The sequence below is a fragment of the Homalodisca vitripennis genome, chromosome 5, assembly GCF_021130785.1.
Source record: "Homalodisca vitripennis isolate AUS2020 chromosome 5, UT_GWSS_2.1, whole genome shotgun sequence".
In the NCBI taxonomy this organism is placed as follows: Eukaryota; Metazoa; Arthropoda; class Insecta; order Hemiptera; family Cicadellidae; genus Homalodisca; species Homalodisca vitripennis.
This window is the reverse complement of record NC_060211.1, coordinates 106734649-106755545: the sequence shown is the minus strand read 5'-3', so window position 1 is coordinate 106755545 and position 20897 is coordinate 106734649. Positions and strand designations below refer to the sequence as shown.

Here is a 20897-nt window from a genome sequence, read left to right as displayed (position 1 = left end):
TCATTCTTAAAAACACAAAACTTGGTTGTAAATAATCTGCTTCATACGTCTAGACTCAGAGATAAACAAGCTTATGTTTAATATAACTCCCATAATTTTAACTCTATTAGATAGTTTGTGGTTAACGTTCACACTCATATATCTATATTTTTTTTTATCGAAGAGTAGGCAAGCGTCTTCCAACCAGACAGTTTTGTCAACCAGCAGCACCACACATGTCCATATTTTATAAATATAAAATTAAAGGTGATGACAAAATGTATGATCTTATAGTATCATTAAAAAACAATATTTTTAACGCTGTAAACTGATTTTCAAAATGTTATATACTTTTTTCAACGTTCTTTGTCACAGCTTTTCTCAAAAGCGCTGAATTTTCTTGGCTCTTTTCACAAAATGCGACAAGTGCAATCTCAGCTTAACCCTGGCTTATTACAATCATCAATACTTCATATATAAAACAATAGAAACTATCAACATATCTAAGTAAAGTCACATGTTTCAAATTAATAGAAATAGTTTTAATAATTACCTATTGTCATAAATAATTTATTTTTAAACCCCATAACCATTAATCAAACAAAAAATTAGGTACTTTGGGATTATACCGACCACACCCAGACATGAATCGTTATTTAACATTTTGCTTCTACTGATTACTAGATTAGCGTAGAAGAATATTTCGTCAGTATAAAACAGGAATTGTCTTATCGCAAACCCCTCCCCATCCTCAGATAGAGGTCAAAGTCGAGCGTCTAGTAGATAACATGATTGCAGAGTCTCGCCGCTCGTTCAGCTGGTGCGTCGCTTTGTTGTACTTCCGTGTTTTACCTCTACATTTCTCCAAACACAAAAATTCAACAAAAACAAACATTACCAAACTGAAACTAAAATCTTTATTGAAAAAAACACTCAAAACTTGTTTTTATTCTTGATCACACTCCACCACCCAAAATGCGAGTGCCTTCGGCTATCCGAAGCCCGCGCTGATGTCGACGAAATAAAAAACATCCCTCGAGATAGTACCTATCAGTAAAATATCAAATTCTAGAGGGGCTGATCAGAAATATAAATTGAATTGTAATGGAAAGGCAATTATGTACTGTGCAAATCATGTGATGTCGCGCGGCCTGCCGTAATCAGGATTCTCGAGAAAGATAAGATAACAGCGACAAACAATACCGATCACAATACCTGGAAATGCTTGTAAGTTTGTAATTTTGTAATTAAAGAGTTGTTTTTTCTTTCTATCATGTTTGTTTCTATAAATTTCTATTTTTGTGTTCTTCATACTGGTGTGGTCGGTATAATCCCAAAGTACCAAAAATTAGAACAGCTGATAGAAAAAATTTAATTTACATAATACAGAAAACATAACAACAAAACAAATATCTTGAAACCGAGAAAAACACAGTAAATCATCTTTAATGTTATTTTTTACAGTTTTATAAATTTAACTATCTTTTTTAATTTAAAGAAGTTATAACAAATTGTGTTTAGAATATGAAAATATGTGTACAGTTGGTAAAAATGATTTAGTAATTGTTCAAATGAATTATTATTGGTTGAGTATATCTATGGGTATAATATTTAAATATCATTTGATAATTTTGATATAAAAAACTTGATCGACTTATTTTACTCTACCCAATTTTTTAAATCCATGCACAATAAAATAAGTTCCTAAATAGTTGAAACAATATATTTATGAAAGAAATAACAAAAACAAGTGTTTTGTCCAAAATTTATAAAGTTAAAGCATTTAATTTGGGCGGATGTAAACAAGTAAATATTGGCCTCTCTTCTTCATACAGTATGCTTGGCAAGTTTCGCGAAGTCACCTAAAAAAATGTATGGCACTTAAAAAGATTATGGAGTTGATATCACACATAACCTAAAAACATTTTTTGAGGTTAAGAATGCAAATTCATGAATTTTATTTCATAATACTGGAGAAATGGATTTCATCATTGATAATCCTTCTGCTATATAAGAATGTTTTTGTTACAGACGTAAATAAGTATTAATACAATAAATTATCTGACGTATTTCACCACCAAGTCAAACCATACCAACCTGTCATTATTCATACTATCTCTGATGAGTCAGACTCAGATGAGGATGGACACGAAACATGGACAGAAAACGAGACCTCCAACTACCAACAATACAAACAAACTTGCACATATTTATCATAGTTTTAGTTTGGATTGCCAACCTAAACCAAAGAATAGTCTCCAAAAAGACAGTTAATGTTTCTCTACATAACAGAAAGTCTTTACATAAAGGAATCATGACGTATAAAAACGCCAATTCTTTGTTAAAAAATTTTTTCTGAAGATGAATAGTTTCATAGGATTTCGGGCAACTACCATCGTTATATGTTTAAAATAGAACATTTTGTTTCGAGGACTGAAATCGACTCTCCCTCAGGTGTCAAAGAATTGATGGCACCTGGATAAGAGGAAGAGAGTAGATTTGAGTCTTCGAAACGTAGGATTGTAACATGTTTTGTGGTATATAACGAAGAGTAATATCCAAAATTTTATTAGCCTTTAAAAAAAGTAAGAATAATTCACTGATTCTATGCAATTAATATTATATTAGACATACGTTACACACCTGAAATTAATGTTAAATTGTACACACACACACACACACACACACACACACACACACACACACACACACACACACACACACACACACACACACACACACACACACACACACACACACCATATTTGTATAACGAATTATATAAATTATTAGTGTACTGTCTGAAGTTCAAATAACATAATTACCCGAAAAAATTACAATTATGATTATTTACTATATTTGTGTAACTGTTTGTACTATTCATATAACTATGCGAATTTACATCAATAGTTGGCAGCTTTTTAAAGAATGATTTTGATAGACGTAAACATCAACCGGGACTAAACAGAATTATACAAAGCAAAAGAAATAACAGAACAGATTAGAATTAATAATTGATGCAATAAATCAGTAATATTAATAATTTATGAGATATTCAAAAGTGGAATATTCAGTACTGTAGTAACACAAAAACAAACGACTGGAAGAAGAAAGAAGACCGTTTTATCGGGATAGCTGGATAACTCATTGGTAATGTTAAATGATAGCTTGTGTATTACACCTGTATTGTTTTCCTCAAGCAAGTGACCACTGCATAAATACTTAGTTTGAAGTTTGTTTTTGATAATGATTGTGAAGGAAACAAGGATTTTTCCTTCACTTCATATATATGCTAGAAATCTATGGAGTACTGCCGTAGGTATCTGATGGAGGTCGTCGCGTATTTCGGCATTTCAAACGTTGCCCTGAAATTACTGTCACCAAAAAGGAGTTTCTTGACTGACATTTTGAAAAATATTGAACATTTTTACAGTCTTTTTATTCAGGAATGTACAGTCACAGCACCAAGAATGGACTTTTACCATTCTGCGTTACAACGGCTACGAGGGTTCAACTAATTTATGAATTAAGGAAAATATGTATTTAAAATTAAATCTAATAATAAAAATACATGTTTTGTAATATTTTTTGCGTCTATTTTTAATAAAAAACTTATTACTCCAACCAGTTATCTTTCACGTAAATATGTAATAATTTTTTAACAATATTTTATTTATTTACAATCTGTTCAATCTGAGAAGAACAGTAAGTAAATATTATATACAGAAACAACATTAACAATTAAAAATGAGTTAGATAATAACACTAACATAATCCATTCAAGAACCTAAAAGATAGATCCAGGTGATAGCAGGACGATGGAGTCTGAAAACATTTTTAGAATTATCAAGTAAATTTACCGCAAGGTGGTTTCGATGATATTCTAATCTTGAAAGATAATTGCGATTGAATTTGGTAATTTCTTCTTTGACTGTTGGGATAATCAATCTTGATGTAATGTTTTATTATATACATACCATGCGGCTTTTTCAATTTTATTTTCGCCTAAAACCAAACTGATGACCAGTTAATATAGAATCTTCATCGATTATTAATTGTAGTCTTCTCAGAAGAAGCTTTTCACACAGTTTTGTAATAATAGGCTTATTGGTTTGTATGAGATGAGCTGGGTGAGTCGCTTACCTGGTTTTGGGATGACAATTAGCTGGGATCTTTTACATTAAACGGGTATGTGTTTTAGTCTCAGTATGGCCTTAAATAAGAATGTTAAGAATATAACCGCTTTTCTTTTAAGTTCTTTCAATATTTTTCCAGTAATAGAGTCATAGCCAGGAGACTTACGAGGATTGAGATTGTGAGTTATAACTGAGAGAACTTCAGGTGGTATAAATGTTCATAATGGCAAATCGAGTTGAAGATGAGAATCTAAATACTCGTGTATTTTTCTTCGTTGTTTACAAAGGCGTCATTTGATTTGAAAACATTAGTGAAATATTCTGCAAATGCCTCAGATTTGTTAATGTTACTCTTCACCCAGTTTCTATCAGTTTTTTGAATAGGGGAAATGGATATTCTATGCTGCTTAATTCTTTTAGTTACTTTCCATAACGAATAGTCTGTAGCTTCCGTTGCTGAGAGAGACTGTGTATACTCTTCAAACCACTGGTTTAAACAATACTCTTCAGATGTTGAACTGCACTGTTGAAGTTTGTCTTATCATATTTTGGATTTCTACTGTTTTGCCATATTCTTCTTAATCTTCTTTTCTCGGTGATCTTTTCTTGACGTAGTTACTGTAATACAACGTATCTTGTCAACTTTTGAAGAACGGTGTAAGGGTGTAGCCTCTTTGGCAGAACATTACAAACAATCAATACAATAGTCAGTTGCATTTTCTAAATCCTCAATACTTTTCAACGAAATGTTCAAATCCAAACTGTCATTTAATGAATAACGAAATTGAAACCAGTTAGTATATTTGTTATGTAACATCTGATTTGACTTTTTTTAATACTTCTGTGCTTACATTAAGTATTGGTGAATGATCAGAAGACAGATCAAGGCAGGATTTGATATCTTTGTAGTTTTGATTAATAACTTTTGTAAAACAAATCTAACAAATCTGGAATTTTTCACATATCAGTTGACCAATATGTAGGTTTACCTGTAGATAGTTTTATGTAATGATTTAGAACCTTTAATAGTTGTCGTCCTCTAGAAGTGGCCAATCGAGAACCCCATTCCTGGTGTTTCGCATTGTAATCACCTCCTGGTATAAATTTATTTCCCAATGTAGTGAAAAACTGTTCAAATCGTTGTTTGATTATAACACATCTGGGGGACAATAAATTGCTACGAAAATGTAATAGGGCCTAACCAATCTTCAAGAACAATGCTGGAAGCTTGAAGGTGATTCTCTATAAAGCTGGGTAGTTCATAATGTTTAATTGTGTCTTTTATTAAAATGGTACTACCCTTACTTGCAGTGTTGTCAGGATTATTGACATGTTATGATGTGTAGTTAGGAATTTTAAAATACCTTCTGTCTGTGAAATGATTTTCTGAAATAAGTAAGAAGTATAAGTTATGTTGGGTGATGAATACTGAACTTCTTGGCTATGCCGAATCAAACCATTGGCATTCCATAAAGCGATTTTGAGATGAATATTCATTTTAGACGAAAACAATACTAGTCAGTAGATTAAGTAATGTACTAATCTGTTCTGCTTGTTTAGATAAAATATTTTCAAATCGTTCAAAAAATTTTTTTATTGTGTTAGACAAACTTTCAGATTCATCTATGTATCATTTAGATTATTGTTCCCTAGAAGGAAATCTGTCATTCCTGTGATTATTCTGTACGGCTTGAGCGAAGTTTACCCACTTCAGTAACTAAACTATTTTGAGAGGACTGGTTTTCTTTGACATTAGTTGGGTTTTTCGTCAATAATGATCTTAGTTTTTTTTTTCAAAAATCTTCTTTCTAAGAGGAGGGAATTGTTTCTTTTGTATTTATTTATATACAGGACAACCATTGTGGTTAGCTGGATGCTCGCCAGAGCACAAAACGCAAGAAGGGAGTACCGTTGAAGGCTTATTGCAAACATTTGTATCATGATCCTGGGAACATTTAACACAACGAAATGTATTTTGAAAATATGATTTAGTATGTCCATAACGTTGGCAACGTTTACATTGAACGACTTCCTTCTTTTTATTAGGTGGTTCAAGTAAAACTTTAGCGATTAGTAAATACTACATTTTTGAAATATTTCTTTATTACGACCACAAGGCTCTAAATGAATAAAAACAGAGACGTTGGTTTCTTTATGATTCTGTTTCTTACATTGATCAGATTTTTTACTTTGTGCCGTTTTCTTCCATTACTATTTTTAGGTCTTCAATAGAAACAGAGTAAAGCATATTCTTCAGCACATCCCTATACGCTCGTTCTTGTTTTTACTGGTAAGTATGGAGACGGACGTTCAAGTCTATGAGTCCTTCGTTTATTTTCCGGTAATCGTTAGAAGAAGATGGAAAAAATGTAATTGTCTTGATTGACACTAGTATGAGTATTCAGTGTTACTTACCATTGTCTCTAGGGCTTTGATAATCTGTTAAACATTTTTCATTCCTGGCAAAAATATGGAGAACGCTTTGAATCTTTTATTAGGTTTTTAGTGACGATATTTTCATCCATCGATTTTTCTTTGTTAGATGATAGGTAGTGTTTCTTGACTTCACTGTTTACCAATTATCTAATTCGTTACCAGAAATGTAACCATCCGATGAGGTGTACTGATTTAATTCCAATACGTTGGAGTTCTTCCTAAATGAAGAAATGTAATTATAATTATGTTCATGACCGTTCTGTTCCATAATGGAAGAAAGATAAACAAACAGGTCCTACACTTAAAAAATCGGAATATATCAAACGAAGGAATGTTCACAATTGAAACTAAACTAACGCACTGACTTTATATGATTAATTAATCTCGCTTCAATAAATCAAAATATATACAACATAAATAAAATAAAACAAGTACTTGAATGATTTTCCCAGGGGAAAATGGACGTGGTGGTGCTCTCGCAACAATCTACATCAGATAGTGACATTTAATAAATAATTTCCTTATTTTCAACTGTTTTCCTTCGACCTATTTATAAGTTTTCGCCATGTTTCTTTAAAAAATATGTTATTCCGAAAAAAAACTGATTTTACCACCTGGAGGGATTGTACTATAACAAAGCAGACACGTGAGTTTTCGGTTTCCGTGATCTGGCCGGTTATATTCGTTTTTAATAATATATGTATATTATGAATATTGTGCTGATTAGACAAAATCCCGCAAAGATCCCGTCACCTTCACACCATGATTAGCTAGGAAGCTATGTAACACATTAATTAAAATCTTTTTAATATTTATGTAGGAGTATAGGACATAGTGAAGATATTTTAGTATTGGTTCTAAATGCGTCGCTGTATTTAGACGGTAAACGAAAAAGTACTTATAAAAACACGTGATTAATTTTTTATTTTCAAACATAAAATCATTAAGAATTTTACTCATTTTTATTGGCAATCACATGATTAATTTACTAGTCAGTTAAGCTTCTTTAAGTAATTTGTGACTTACCTATATCATGTAATATAGTTATATTCACATGATATGATTTTAATTTAATATATTTTCCGTAAATATATTACGATATACATACATTTCGTGAATTTTATTTATCCAGAGAGAAATACATCACATTTCTAAAAAAAATGTAGAAGTTGCAATGATCAGAAATATGACTAAAAAACTACGTAGTAGTTGCATTTTGACGGCTTTAAATGTCTATGGACAAGTTCATGGCTAACTATCAAGTCTCTCTACTTGTCTGTCTGTCGCCGAGACCTTTTATTGGCCAATGGAGGTTACTGACGTCATAGAAATAACTAGCAGGCAAATTCGTTAATATAACATCTTTCTCTGAACATTTTTGCGTCATCTCATCGTTTCGATTAGTTTTAATCCTTATTTAGTTTTGTGTCCTAATTGAATGCGCCAAGATTTTCTCATTTGTCGCTGTATTCGTTAAATAAGTAAGTAAATTAACATCTTGATATTTGAATTTTAAGCAATTATTATTTACCTCTTTGGCACTTCCGACAGCAGTCCCAAAGAGATCAGGCATTGTTATATCTTTTTGCTCCATGGGACACAGAGAACATTTCTCTAACTACTAAGTGTTTATTAACGTTCTTCTTTGTCAGACTTTACTAATACATTGAAGAGTGATATTCAATATCATTAATTCAAATGCAAAATGGTATATAAGTTACAATAAATTTCACTATCCTTACCTATGCATAAGCTTGAATGGTGTAGCAGAATATTATAACCTACCACTTTGTATTTTGTTGTTCTCAAGTACATCGTTTTTAACTTTGATAAATTTTATTTATTTTGACATTTTCTAAAGTTAAAAAATATAGTTAAAAATAGTCCATGTATCCATCCAAGAAAGGAGCAGTTCTGCCTATTTCACTCTTGGATTGGGTGCAATAACTTACACAATTTAAAAGGTGTTAGACATCAATAAAATTAATAAAGGTTTTTATAATTGCCTCAACAGTGGTCCAACCCTTTATAGGCCTATTTGCAAATATGATTCGATTTTAAGCATGAGTATATTAGTGTAGACTTGAGTAAGTGAGCCCTGAATGTTGCATCAATAATAAATAATTATTGATTTGGTGCATTGTATCAAGTAATAGGCCCTACTAAGTTATAGTTCAGTAGGCTATTGGATTTTTTGCAGACAAACACAAACTAATGAAAAACCGATGTTAACTATTTATTTAGAAAAAAAATAAAGCAGCTCATTCACTTTGGAAAGAAATTAAGTCAGAATATGCTGATTTTTTTATTGGGCGTTTAGTGAATCTCATCCCCCAGGGGTCTGTGGGCACAATATCTTGAAACATACATTAATTAATAGACATACATTTGAAAATGGTGCATGCCCCACCATGGGAATTGGATGATTTAGCGAAACCTAGCTTTCATCAGGATAAGTCAGTATTGGATTAATCTATGGACTTGCTTATTTTGCTATCACGTAAGGGCCGGGAGAATTTCCCTATTTGTTTTGTGTGTCTTTTGCAGGATATTTCGAGAACAAAATGAGCTTTTGACTTAACATTTGTAAAAAGGCATTTAACGTGAAGCTTCATTTATACATAGGCAAGATCAAGTTGGATCAATGTCCATATTTGTCATTTAAAGAATCCAAATGGCTGAGCTTATAGACTATAAAGTTTTAACGTAACTGAAAAAATAAGTTCGAAATTACGGCTGCAGTTATCCTGTTTACCCTTATTCTCATTATGTCATTGATTATTTCTATAAACTTTGCACAACTGCTGACTTCTTAAAACCCTGCAAGTTATTAACTAACATAAGAACAAACATTGTAAACAACCTGAAATTTTACATTTCTCTTATTTATTTTGTGATAGCCTACTTTGCGATGTTCAATTACAGATATATAATCATTCCTTTTTTAAACTTTTGACAGCCACTCTACTAAATATAAAGAGTTGTAACGAAAACAATGTAATTATACAACTTACTTGGAATTTCTCATATTCATAAAAAAAGATGTTATATTGAGTGAAATAGTTAAGATAAAATATACATAAATGGAATCTTTCCGGCATTTGGAATATTCGGCAAGTTCGTGACTGGGTTACAAACTTGTGTAACCTATGTATATGTACTATCTCCGTAACGAGTATAGTTTGAATAAATTAAAAATTATAGTATTTCATAAGATTGCATTACGGGCCTAAAATTGCATAAGCTCATATACTGTATATATTTGAGGGCGAGACAGAGCGGAATATCCTCTCTCTGATATATAAGCAATTTTTGTTAGTATAACAAACGGTACTTTGGGATTATACCGACCACACCCAGACATGAATCGTTATTTCACATTTCGTTTCTACTGATTACTAGATTAGCGTAGAACAATATTTCGTCAATATAAAACAGGAATTGTCTTATCGCAAACACCTCCCCATCCTCAGACAGAGGTCAAAGTCGAGCGTCTAGTAGATAACGTGATTGCAGAGTCTCGCCGCCCGTTCAGCTGGTGCATCGCTTTGTTGTACTTCCGTGTTTTACCTCTACATTTCTCCAAACACAAAAATTCAACAAAAACAAACATTTACCAAACTAAACTTTTTATTAAAAAAACACTCAAAACTTGTTTTTATTCTTGATCACATTCCGCCACCCAAAATGCGAGTGCCTCCGGCCATCAGCGCGGGCTTCGACAGCACCTTCGGTGCTGCCCCGCGCTGATGTCGACGAAAGAAAAACATCCCTCGAGATAGTACCTATCAGTAAAATATCAAATTCTAGAGGGGCTAATCAGAAATATAAATTGAATTGTAATGGAAAGGCAATGATGTACCGTGCAAATCACGTGATGCCGCGCGGCCTGCCGTAATCAGGATTCTCGAGAAAGATAAGATAACAGCGACAACAATACCGATCACAATACCTGGAAATGCTTGTAAGTTTGTAATTTTGTAATTGAAGAGTTGTTTTTTCGTTCTATCATGTTTGTTTCTATAAATTTCTATTTTTGTGTTCTTCATACTGGTGTGGTCGGTATAATCCCAAAGTACCTAACAAACTTTCCCTTGTACATCAGAAATGCATAAAATTAGTGTTTGAACCCTTTAGCTGATTTGCAATAATATATTGGTTTGCGTCTTTTTCTGAGTTTTATAACAATATTTTATTGTGTAATTATTTTTCTGTTACATAATTTTTTGTTGTGTATTCATTTATACCATTCTTAGAAAATCAAATTGAAGTCTATTATTTCAGTCAGAATGAATCCCTTAAATGTGTAATAATGTCACTTTTACAGAGTAACACCTACTGGTTTGAGCTATATCTTTGCTAGTTTTGTGATAGTAGCTTATGAACATTCTTGGTGGCTGGGATGCACCCTGTTGAGACAAAAATAACAACATGTATAGAGTAAATGTTTTACACCTTAAAGGTGTATACCAAGAGATGTATTAGAGGTTCCAGGAAACATTCATTTTAATTAATGTGAAGGATTCAATAAATTTAACTTTATAGTTTGGCGTAAAAGAAAGAGTGTATTGCAATGCTTTGAAAGATTCAAGGTTAGTACTTTTATTAAAACATTTAGTACTAACCAAACTATTGATATTAATGTGAGTCCCCTTTTTGTAGGTTGTTCACTAATTTCCGAGGTAAACTTGAAATGATCGTATGCATTTATCTGTATAAGGTGGAGTTTTAGTTTTAGTTGAGTGTATAATAGAAAGAATATGGAATTGGCATAGTTCTTGAAGTTTCATGAGTGATAACTGATAATAAACTGTGAAACTTGCTCATATGTCTTAGGAGCTCGTGTTTTGGAGTAAGAGTGAAAAAGATGAAATTAACACAATTTAAAATATTTGCTTCATTTTTTTAAAGCACGTTCTTATCATTTGTTTTGTGTATCACACAGAAACTTACTAATAAGTTTAGCATCAATCAAATTTTTTGGGTGAATTTCACCCACTTAAATTTTTCTTTAAAAAGTAGTCCAAATATAGTTTGAATTACGAGTATATCACTGGCATTGATGTTTTGATCATGTACCTAATGTTTAGTATGATTTAGAACTGGATCTATATACATTTTACATTTTTTATCATTTGTCACATCAAAAGCAAGTTTTTTTGGTTTGTTGTCAACATACGTAAATTCTCTTTAATACTGAATGTTTAAAAATAACAGGGTAGGAGTATGCCAAACCATATGTCATAACTGGATTTGCTAAGTTTTAAGGGCATGGCCATTTACTCTATGGTATCTTTGTGGAATGTGGTTTTCCCATTGTTAAAAAATCTATCTGCATTAACTAACTTCTGACAATAAATATTAAAAAGTTGTCTTGCAATCATGCTAGGGGGCTACTGTCCAACCCTCCTCCCCTCACCAACCACAACCTCCACTGTTGGGAGGCAATAAGAATATCCATGATCGCATCCTAGCCATAATCCCATAGAGATATGCACCATTTAAACTGATTCTTGTTTGTGTATTAATAAAATATGGAAAAGTTCAAGGCAGTATCTCAATTAATTTTCATATCCATCAGACAAGAAGAAAAAAAGAGATATTTTACCAGTTCCTTGTGTGATAGGCTTCGTTGATGCCAAGTCAAACATCTCCATACTGTTAAGATATTTTAATTAAATACTTTCATTCAAAAGAGCTCATTCATAAATTAGTTATCCTGCTACTTTTATATTACTAAAAATGCTTGTATTTGATTCTATTATTTTCTTTTTATTTTATTCACCTTATTTGCCTGAAGTTAGTTTTTACAGAAAAATACTGTCAATGTTTTGAGAACAATGTTGTTTGTAGAGTTATTTATTAAAAGTTATTTATATGATTTATATTGATACTTATTGTATTTATTTTTCAGATTTTAGAAATGAAGAATGCAAATATACAAACGTCTTTTGGTACTGTATGAACATTTTTCTTTCTTACATTACTCTGAGTTATATAGTGTTTTGTGATAGTTATTGAGAAATATTTTTTGACACATTTATACATGATTTGAATTTCCTTTAATGTGTTCATTCCAAGAGCTTACGCAGGCTGACTACACCACTGTTTAATCCTTAACTGCCATGCCTGTGTTATCCTGTATCAAACAGCTAACTCGTTACACAATGCCTGGCAACTGTAAGACGATACATTGGCCTCTAGTAGTGATTTTTAATTGCTACTACACTCTGACGATCAACTGAGGGACCATCCCGAAAGCTCATTGGGAAGTTTTACCAGGGACAGAATGATACTGTTTTCTAGTTTTATTCAATTTATTGTGTATTGTAAGTTGCTACTATAATTAGTTTTGTTTCCTATTTTGAAACAAACAGAAAAGTCCCATGTTCTATTCATGAAAAATTGTTGCAAGTTAAATGTACATGAAAAGACTTCCTAATACACCAAATAAAAAGTATAATCAAAACACTTGTTATTATTGGTTAGGGAAACTGAGGCTTTATAAGTTTAAAAAAAGTAGTTTAGACTATTGCCCAAATATTGTTACTCATCAATTTTAAATATACTAGATTTTCAAGCCTTTTTTTCTTTTTCTGTTGTAATTTTCTTTACATAATATAAATGATAAAGAAAGACATAACAATAAAGATATTTTTGAATGATCTTATTCAAGTAAATAGTTTTTAATATAGTTAAAGTCGGTTTATCATCTCTCAGTTCCAATTTTTTAGGTTATTTTTAGCCAAGTTATTCATGCTTATGAAAACCAAGATATTTCATTATCAGCATTTCATACAGAATGATGTATGGTTTTTATGGTGCCTGCCTCAATGGGAGTCAAATGTTACTTTGATTCAATATGATTACTTTATTCAATATGCATTTTATTCTGAATTTTTATATGTAAAGTAAAGATGAAATATTATACGTTACCTGAAATGATTTATCAACTTTGAAAATATGAACAATCTGAACTTACTAACTTTATATGTTTGATTTTTGAGTGATTTACTTAACATTTGTTATTAGAATTATTAGTATTGATAATGTGTACGATTCAGTTCATTACTTATCAATTAGCGTGAGCAATTGTCTTTTGTGTGTGTGTTTGCCTAGCTAAACGTAATATAATAAATACAAGTTCGCGTTGTTTCTCATTATGTAACAGTTTAGTTAAGACAAAAGAAACAATGATTTTGGAATTAAATTATACCCATTGTAGTTTTTTGGTGTTACTTTATTCTGTATCTAAGATTGATCCTTATGTAGTTTTTCTGTCTATGCATTGAGGAATGATTGATTTTATTGTTGAAAGCTTAATTGCAGCAGTTGACTTGTACAAACTTGGACAGCAGGTTAGTGACAATGTATGTTTCCATCCAAGACAATGTAATAAAAATGATAAAGATCTTTTCATAAAAATTTAAACAAGTATTGTTATAACAAATTTATTAGTTGTTATAAGAAGTATTCTAATAAATTATTTTGTTTGAAAGCTTTTTTAGTTATATTGCCGTTTGGGTGTATATTTAGTTATCTTTAATCCTTTATCATACATAGTATTTGAGTTTTTGTTTGAGGAATTTGTTTCAATAACTTACTTAGTTTACATTATTTTGCTAAGGATTTATTCTATTGTTTATTTTACAGAAAACCATTGCAGGATATGTCGGTGTAAAAAAGAAAGAAATAAATTGTTTTCTATATTTGAAAGTGAAGATTTGTTGGAGAAAATTACTTCATGTTTACCTATTACAGTAAGTAGTAAGGTATAATTAGTCTTTACCTTAATTATTAATCATAACTACATACATAATAGAATAGAATAGAATTTATTTTTGAAAATATTACAATAGCACATTATATACATTGGTATACACAATGTAATACATCAATAAAGTAAGTAAACAACCAAATGCATACACAATGTACAAACCTAATGAGCAAACTTAAATAAAAATGTAACATTCTTGTAAATAAAATTAAAACAAAAACACTCGTAAATTAAAAGAAATATTTTCAAAAATAACTAGGGCCTCTAGAGGCAAGTGCCTGTGGAGAGGTTCCTTTTATTACAAAAATATTTTTTAGCTCAAAGAAAATTTCAATAAAACTTTGATTTTTTTATAAGCTCCTAAAAAAATTTATTAAAAGTGTGCTGCTGCAGTTACAAAGCAAATGAAAATCCACTTAAATAAATTCAAACTAAAATTTACTGTTACTTTCTTTAATTAACTAGGAATCTATGCAGAGAAGAAAATCTAATTTATCAAAACCCAATAACCACTTCTTTAATGTTTTTGAAAATAACTTTATATTCTCACAACTAATAATTGAAGAAATTATACTAAACATTTTAGGTCCCAAAAAACAATAACTATTTGAAAAAAATGCTAGGTTAGGCTTTGGAACTGGTATTGGTTCTTGCTTTCTTAATTTGTTTTTGTAATTATTTTTTAATTCTGGTAAATTGCCACTTATGACATAAAATATTTTTAAAACTTTATAAACAAACATATATTTAAGGGGAAGAATATTTAAATCAACAAAAAGAGGAAAAGATTTCTCCATTCTTCGTTTTCGTTTAATCAACCTTATGAATTTCTTTTGTTGAGTTAGAAGTGGCTTTAGATTTGTTTCATAGGCTCCACCCCAACAAAATATTCCATAGTCAAGCCTACTATTGACCAAAGAGAAGTACAGCATTCTTAACACTTCTTCAGTGCAAATGTATTGTAAAAAATAAAAAAATCTTAAAATATTGTTTAGTTTGCGTTTTAAAATTTCAATATGTGTCTTCCAGTTGATTTCTCTATCTAGCATGACTCCTAAATATTTTAAATTTTCGCACTGGATACTACAGCACAGTTCTGTTGGCACTGACTGTTACTACACAAACAATTGACACATCGATACAAAATTGAATTACTAAAAATTTGCTGATCTGTTTTTAAACTAAAATTGATGTACTTAGTTTTCTCTGGGCTTAATAACATGTTATTTTTTGAAAACCACCACTGCAGTGCTTTAAGGTCTGAATTCATCTCTTGCTCTATATCATCCCAATTATTTTTTACATACGGATAAAGCTGTATCGTCTGCAAAAGATGTAATATTTCCATTTAAATTTGAATCACAAAGATCATTTATGTAGATTATAAAAAGTACTGGGCCTAAAACTGACCCTTGAGGTACGCCACATTGTATAAACCCGAAGTCACTTAAAAAGAATTATTAATTTTGACGCATTGTTTTCTTTTTGTTAAAATAGCTAACAAACCAAGAATAAATATTCCCCCGAATACCACATCCGTATAACTTTTGTAAGAGAATTGTGTGATCTACAGTATCAAACGCTTTTTTTAATATCTAAAAAATAAACCACTAACTTTCTGCCCTGAATTTATTCTGTATACACATTATCTATGAAGCTTTTTAATGCTGCTTCAGTATTTAAACCTTTCCTAATACCAAATTGATTGTTGCTGAAAAAAAATTAGTTTTTTTCTAGAAATTTAATTAGCTTTTTCTTCATTAACTTTTTCAAACACTTTAGCAAAGGTAGAAAGTAAAGAGATTGGTCTGTAGTTTATTACAGTCGGGTAATTAGGCCACTCTTATGGTAAGGAATCACTACAGCTGTTTTTAAAATTTCTGGAAAAATACCTATTTCAAAACTTAAATTTACTAAATACAATAAAACGTTTACTAATTTTGGGTTATTTAACTTAATTAAAAAAGAATTGATGTTATCTATTCCTGGTGAAGTACTGTTTTTTAAATCTTTTATTACTGCACTTAAATCTTCAAACAAAGACCTGCCCAATAAACATAGAGTTGAAAGAGTATTTTGTTTCAAAAACAATTTCTATAGCATAAAGAGTCGAAATTTGCAGGTTTGACTCTCTGTATATTTAATTGATTTACTATAGATAGAAAGAATGTATTAAAACTCATTACAAATAACTTTAGAATCATGTACTAAATTACCATTTATATTTAGAGTTTGTATGGGAGTTCTTTTAGCCTTCTGTCCTGTCACCTCATTTAAAGCTTTCCATGTAGCTTTGGAATTACCACTGCATTTCCTAAAAATATTTTCGTAATAATAATTTTTTATAATTCTTATTTCCATTTGTAATTTTATTTCTGTATTTTTTGAAATGTAATTTCAGCTTTTCATTATTTGGATGATTCTTTACTAATTGATACAGTTTGTTTTTATGTATGATTTTTCTGCAAATGTAGTCGTTCATCCATGGTTTAATTTTAGAATAAATTTTTACGATTTTCGGACGTTTGGATTTTACTTTCTGAAATTGATCTTTGAATAATATTATGAAACGTCTCAAAAGCGGTTGATGGGGTTTTGGTCATTATAAACCTCCGCCCAGGTCGAGTGAATCGAGCCGCGCTAGCAGATTGTCATAGTCATAGTCTAAGCGGTATGCCGGTGGGGAAGGATTGGCAGAATCAGCTGTTCCATGACTGTACCTCTGCTCCCACACGCACACGCATGTTCACAATAATTAACTTGTGATCCGTTATGTTGGCGTCTATAACCTCAACGTGAGGTAGCGTTCTGTCTTTGTTTGCTAGCCTTGCATAAACATGATCTATACAAGAAGAAGAGTCAGGTGTTGCTCTAGTTGGCTCGTTTAACAAACACTCGAATCCGTTTGAGGAAAGAATTGAATTATATTAGATCTACAGCAGTATTAATTTCAAGCAAATTCAAGTTGACGTCTCCGATAAAAAGGAAATTCTTTTTTGCATTAAAATTATTACTACTGTAAAAATGAGTATTTAATTCGTTCAAGAAACATTGTTTACTAAAACTATGTAACCTGTAAATGGGGCATACAAACAAAACGTCAAAGATTTAAACTTTAAATCCAATGCTAATATATCGGCTGATTGAAGGTTAATTGGTTCACAGGAAATTATTTCTATATTCGACTTTACGAATATTGCAACCCCCGCCTGCCCTTTGATTGTCATTGAATTTTGCAAAGGTTATGTAGTTGGGTATATAGTAATAATTAAGCTCGTTTTTTGTCATTTATCCATATTTCTGACAGTATAATTATTTCATGGAAATAAATCCCTACTGTTTAATTCTGCAATAAAAAAAATCAAAGTTTGATCTCATACTACGTATATTTTGATGTAGTATTACTAAATTGAATATTTTATCCTCGTTAGTCAATATTCAAATTTGAAAAAAAAAATATATATGTATACTGCCTAAAAGATTAATACTTGTATTGTTGAAATATAATTTAGTAGCAAATTGTTAATATTACCTAATATGAAGAATTTAAATTAAATTATACGCCATCATAACCATTTTAAATCGTAAAAAAAAACAAAAAACAAAACCAAAAGTAACAAAAGTGAACTTGCACATACATTGTTTACAGTTCATTGAAGGTCGTCTTGGCTGGTGATGACTTTTATAGGCGAGTTCTCTTCCTTCCTGAGAAAGATTTTCCCGTTCCTTACCCACAGGAACTTGAAGTCCTTCTCCTTCTGGACCCTTCTCGCCATGGCGTACAACCTCCGTCGGGCAGGGGACAGGGACTCGTTCACGTAAATCGGCCGATCGTCGCTCCTTCCGATGTGTCTGGTTGACAACGTCCTCTTCACGCGCCTCTTCTTCAGGAGTTCCTCCTTGTCAAACCTCCGCACAAATTTTACAATGATTCCCGGTGGGTTGTCTCCGGTTTGCCTCCCAAGCCTGTGGCAAGCGTCCACCATAGCGTCCGAGATCTGCACGTCCAGAGCCTTGCCGACTTCCTTGACAATCCCTAGGACATCTTCCGCAGGAGTTACAGGGATGCCTTGGATCTCCAGACAGTTACATCTGGAGTATTGCTCCATGTCCTCCACTCGCATTTCCAACTCGTTCACCTTCTTTTTTAGCCGATTATTTTCTGTCACCAGAGTTTCTATTAGTTTATTTAATCTCTCATTATTGTCATTCTGGGCTTTAAGAGCTTTTGTATTTTCCACCAACTGTGATTCCAGGGAGTCAAACGCGTCATTGTAACCTTTTTCAGAACTTTTTTGTGCTTCCCTTATTTCTGATACAACCCTCATTATATCCTCCAGAGAAAGCTTACCATCAGCAACTTCAGATTCGAATCGCATACTTCTGCGTCGTGTAGCCGTACAGTCCGTGCACCGCCACACCAGCTCGTCTGCGGTCACACACTCCACATCAGCCTTGCTGTACTTCAGACACGAAGCATGAAAATCACGATTACAATCGTTGCACTGCAATTTTATTTTTGAGCCAATAGCTTTTACGCAAATCCCACAGCTAGACATGATTAATTAGCTCTCTAAATAAGCACTTAACTGTATGGAAATACACTAAAGTCGTAACAGTAACGGGTTGAATCTAGTTTATAGGTTATGTTCAAACACACACACTTTAAATGCACAGTAGCAGGAGCACGCACCAATACTATATTTACTCTTTGAGCGCTCACTCATCGCTGATCATCTTCACAAATTCTAAATTAATTAATACAAATTTAATTGAAAGAAAACAAACGCTGAAGCAAATCTACTTTGAACAGTCTGAATGCAATAATACGTACATATTTATAACAAATAAATATTAAAATTAATATTGATCCTTAATAATTAATCCTTTGTCACAGAAAAATAATTCAGACTAAAAAATTGTATGGTTTTGTAGTAAGTTTCTTATACAATAATGTGAGGTGTTGATTTCATGATTTTGGAAGAAGCCTATTGAGCCACTACATTTTGTAAAGACTTGTGAGATTTAAACAGTGAACTCTCAACCAAAGGTAAATATACCAGAAACTAATTGTTTAAAAAAATGAAGAAAATCTATAAAATGGTTGCTTTTTATTTTGTTGCAGTTCATGTAAGAATATTGAATACAAGCTTACATATGGTAATTCGCTAAATTTGCATTTTGCTTTAGCTTTTTAAACCAGGAATTTTATAAATTAATGTACAAACTACAACATAGCTAACTGTACTTATTGAAGTAATTGTATAAAATATAAATAATGGGTGTAAATTAAAAATTGGTTTGTCATGGTTTATGGATTATAATTATGTTATAAACTATATAATCTGAGGTAATTAGGATAGGAACGACTTTGGATATGACAATATGACTGCAACCTTATTGGGAAGTTTAAATTTCTCACAAAAAAAAATTGTAACACCTTTATGGCTCAAACTGGTTTTTGTTTTTGGCCGCCATGTTGCATCAAATTAGATTATTTTCTGTGGTATTTTCTAGTTACTTGGCATATGTCATTGTTTGAATGTATAAACATCTTCAGAATTCAGGATTCGTTACTATCTTGTCACCATTATGTAGTGGTGATGAGTTGAAAATTTCAGCAATGGTGTTATCAGACTAATCTGGCTCACTATCTTAGTAAATAAAGTCAGTTATGTTATGGTTTAAATTGGCTTTGCCGTGGGTATAAATAAATAAATGGCAAAATAATAAATGGTATGATAGTAAGTAAATAACATAATTTATATATTTAATGCGTTGCATTCAATGTTTTATATTTAAATTTTATTACTATGTTTTATCTATACAAGTTATATTTTACATTTAATTTAGTTTAGGCGTTTTTAACGAATTGACATGTCATCTACTGTAAGGTCATTACTGTTAGATGGTATTATGTGACAACTAGTAAAAATAAAAAAAAATAATGAATTTTCACATGAAGTCATGGCAACTAGTTGCTCTTCTTACTTGTAAAAACAGCCAAATGCAAAGAAATTCTGATATTAAACATGGGGTAACCCCTTACTGAACCAATTATGAATGCTGCTTATGGAGGGGACATTTACTAATTGTAGCTTCTGATGTTTATTTAAAATAATATTCATTGTATTCTGTCATTTACTGAACTTAAAATTACAAAATTACTTATCTAATAATTCATGTGGTTTTTTAAAGATTCATGTAAAGGACCAACTGCCACATAACATATGTGATGATTGTCTGAGTATGGTTGAAGACTACTTTGAACTCGTCAACAAAGCCAAGTCTTCAGAAGAATATTTCTTTAACTATTTAAGAAATAGAGGTGCTGAAAGCATAAAGGTAAGACTAAAATATGGTAAGTTTTCAACTACAACTAAGGAAATTTAAATAATTTTATATTGAAGTATTAAATGTTTTAATAAAGAATATTTCAATAGGCTGTTCATTATATTAATAATATTATTTTAATCTTTAAGTAAATTTGTATTTAAGTGTTAAATATTTTAATAAAAGAATAACTACAAAATTTATTAGGTCATGGTAACAAAAAAATTGAACTTGCA

At 31.2% G+C, this 20897-nt stretch overlaps 2 protein-coding genes across 4 annotated transcripts in view; one reads left to right on the top strand and one right to left on the bottom strand.

Annotated features, from left to right (window-relative positions):
- Nucleotides 1–2200, bottom strand: part of LOC124363573 (activating signal cointegrator 1 complex subunit 2) — a 29039-nt gene extending 26839 nt beyond the window's left edge. Inside the window, exon 1 of the mRNA XM_046818828.1 lies at nt 2077–2200. The gene's annotated coding sequence lies outside the window, so the exon portion shown is untranslated. The remainder of the gene's footprint in view (nt 1–2076) is intronic.
- A 5677-nt stretch (nt 2201–7877) lies between these two features.
- LOC124362666 (zinc finger protein OZF-like) overlaps nt 7878–20897 on the top strand; it is a 28548-nt gene continuing 15528 nt past the window's right edge. The window contains exons 1-4 of one of the 3 annotated variants that reach the window (XM_046817363.1): nt 7878–8032; nt 12466–12505; nt 14205–14311; nt 20527–20673. In XM_046817363.1, coding sequence (XP_046673319.1) covers nt 12475–12505; nt 14205–14311; nt 20527–20673 — 285 coding nt within the window. In that variant the 5' untranslated portion in view covers nt 7878–8032; nt 12466–12474. Of the gene's footprint in view, nt 8033–8115; nt 8260–12465; nt 12506–14204; nt 14312–20526; nt 20674–20897 lie in introns of those variants that run through there. The other 2 variants (XM_046817364.1, XM_046817362.1) reach the window with 2 other exon arrangements.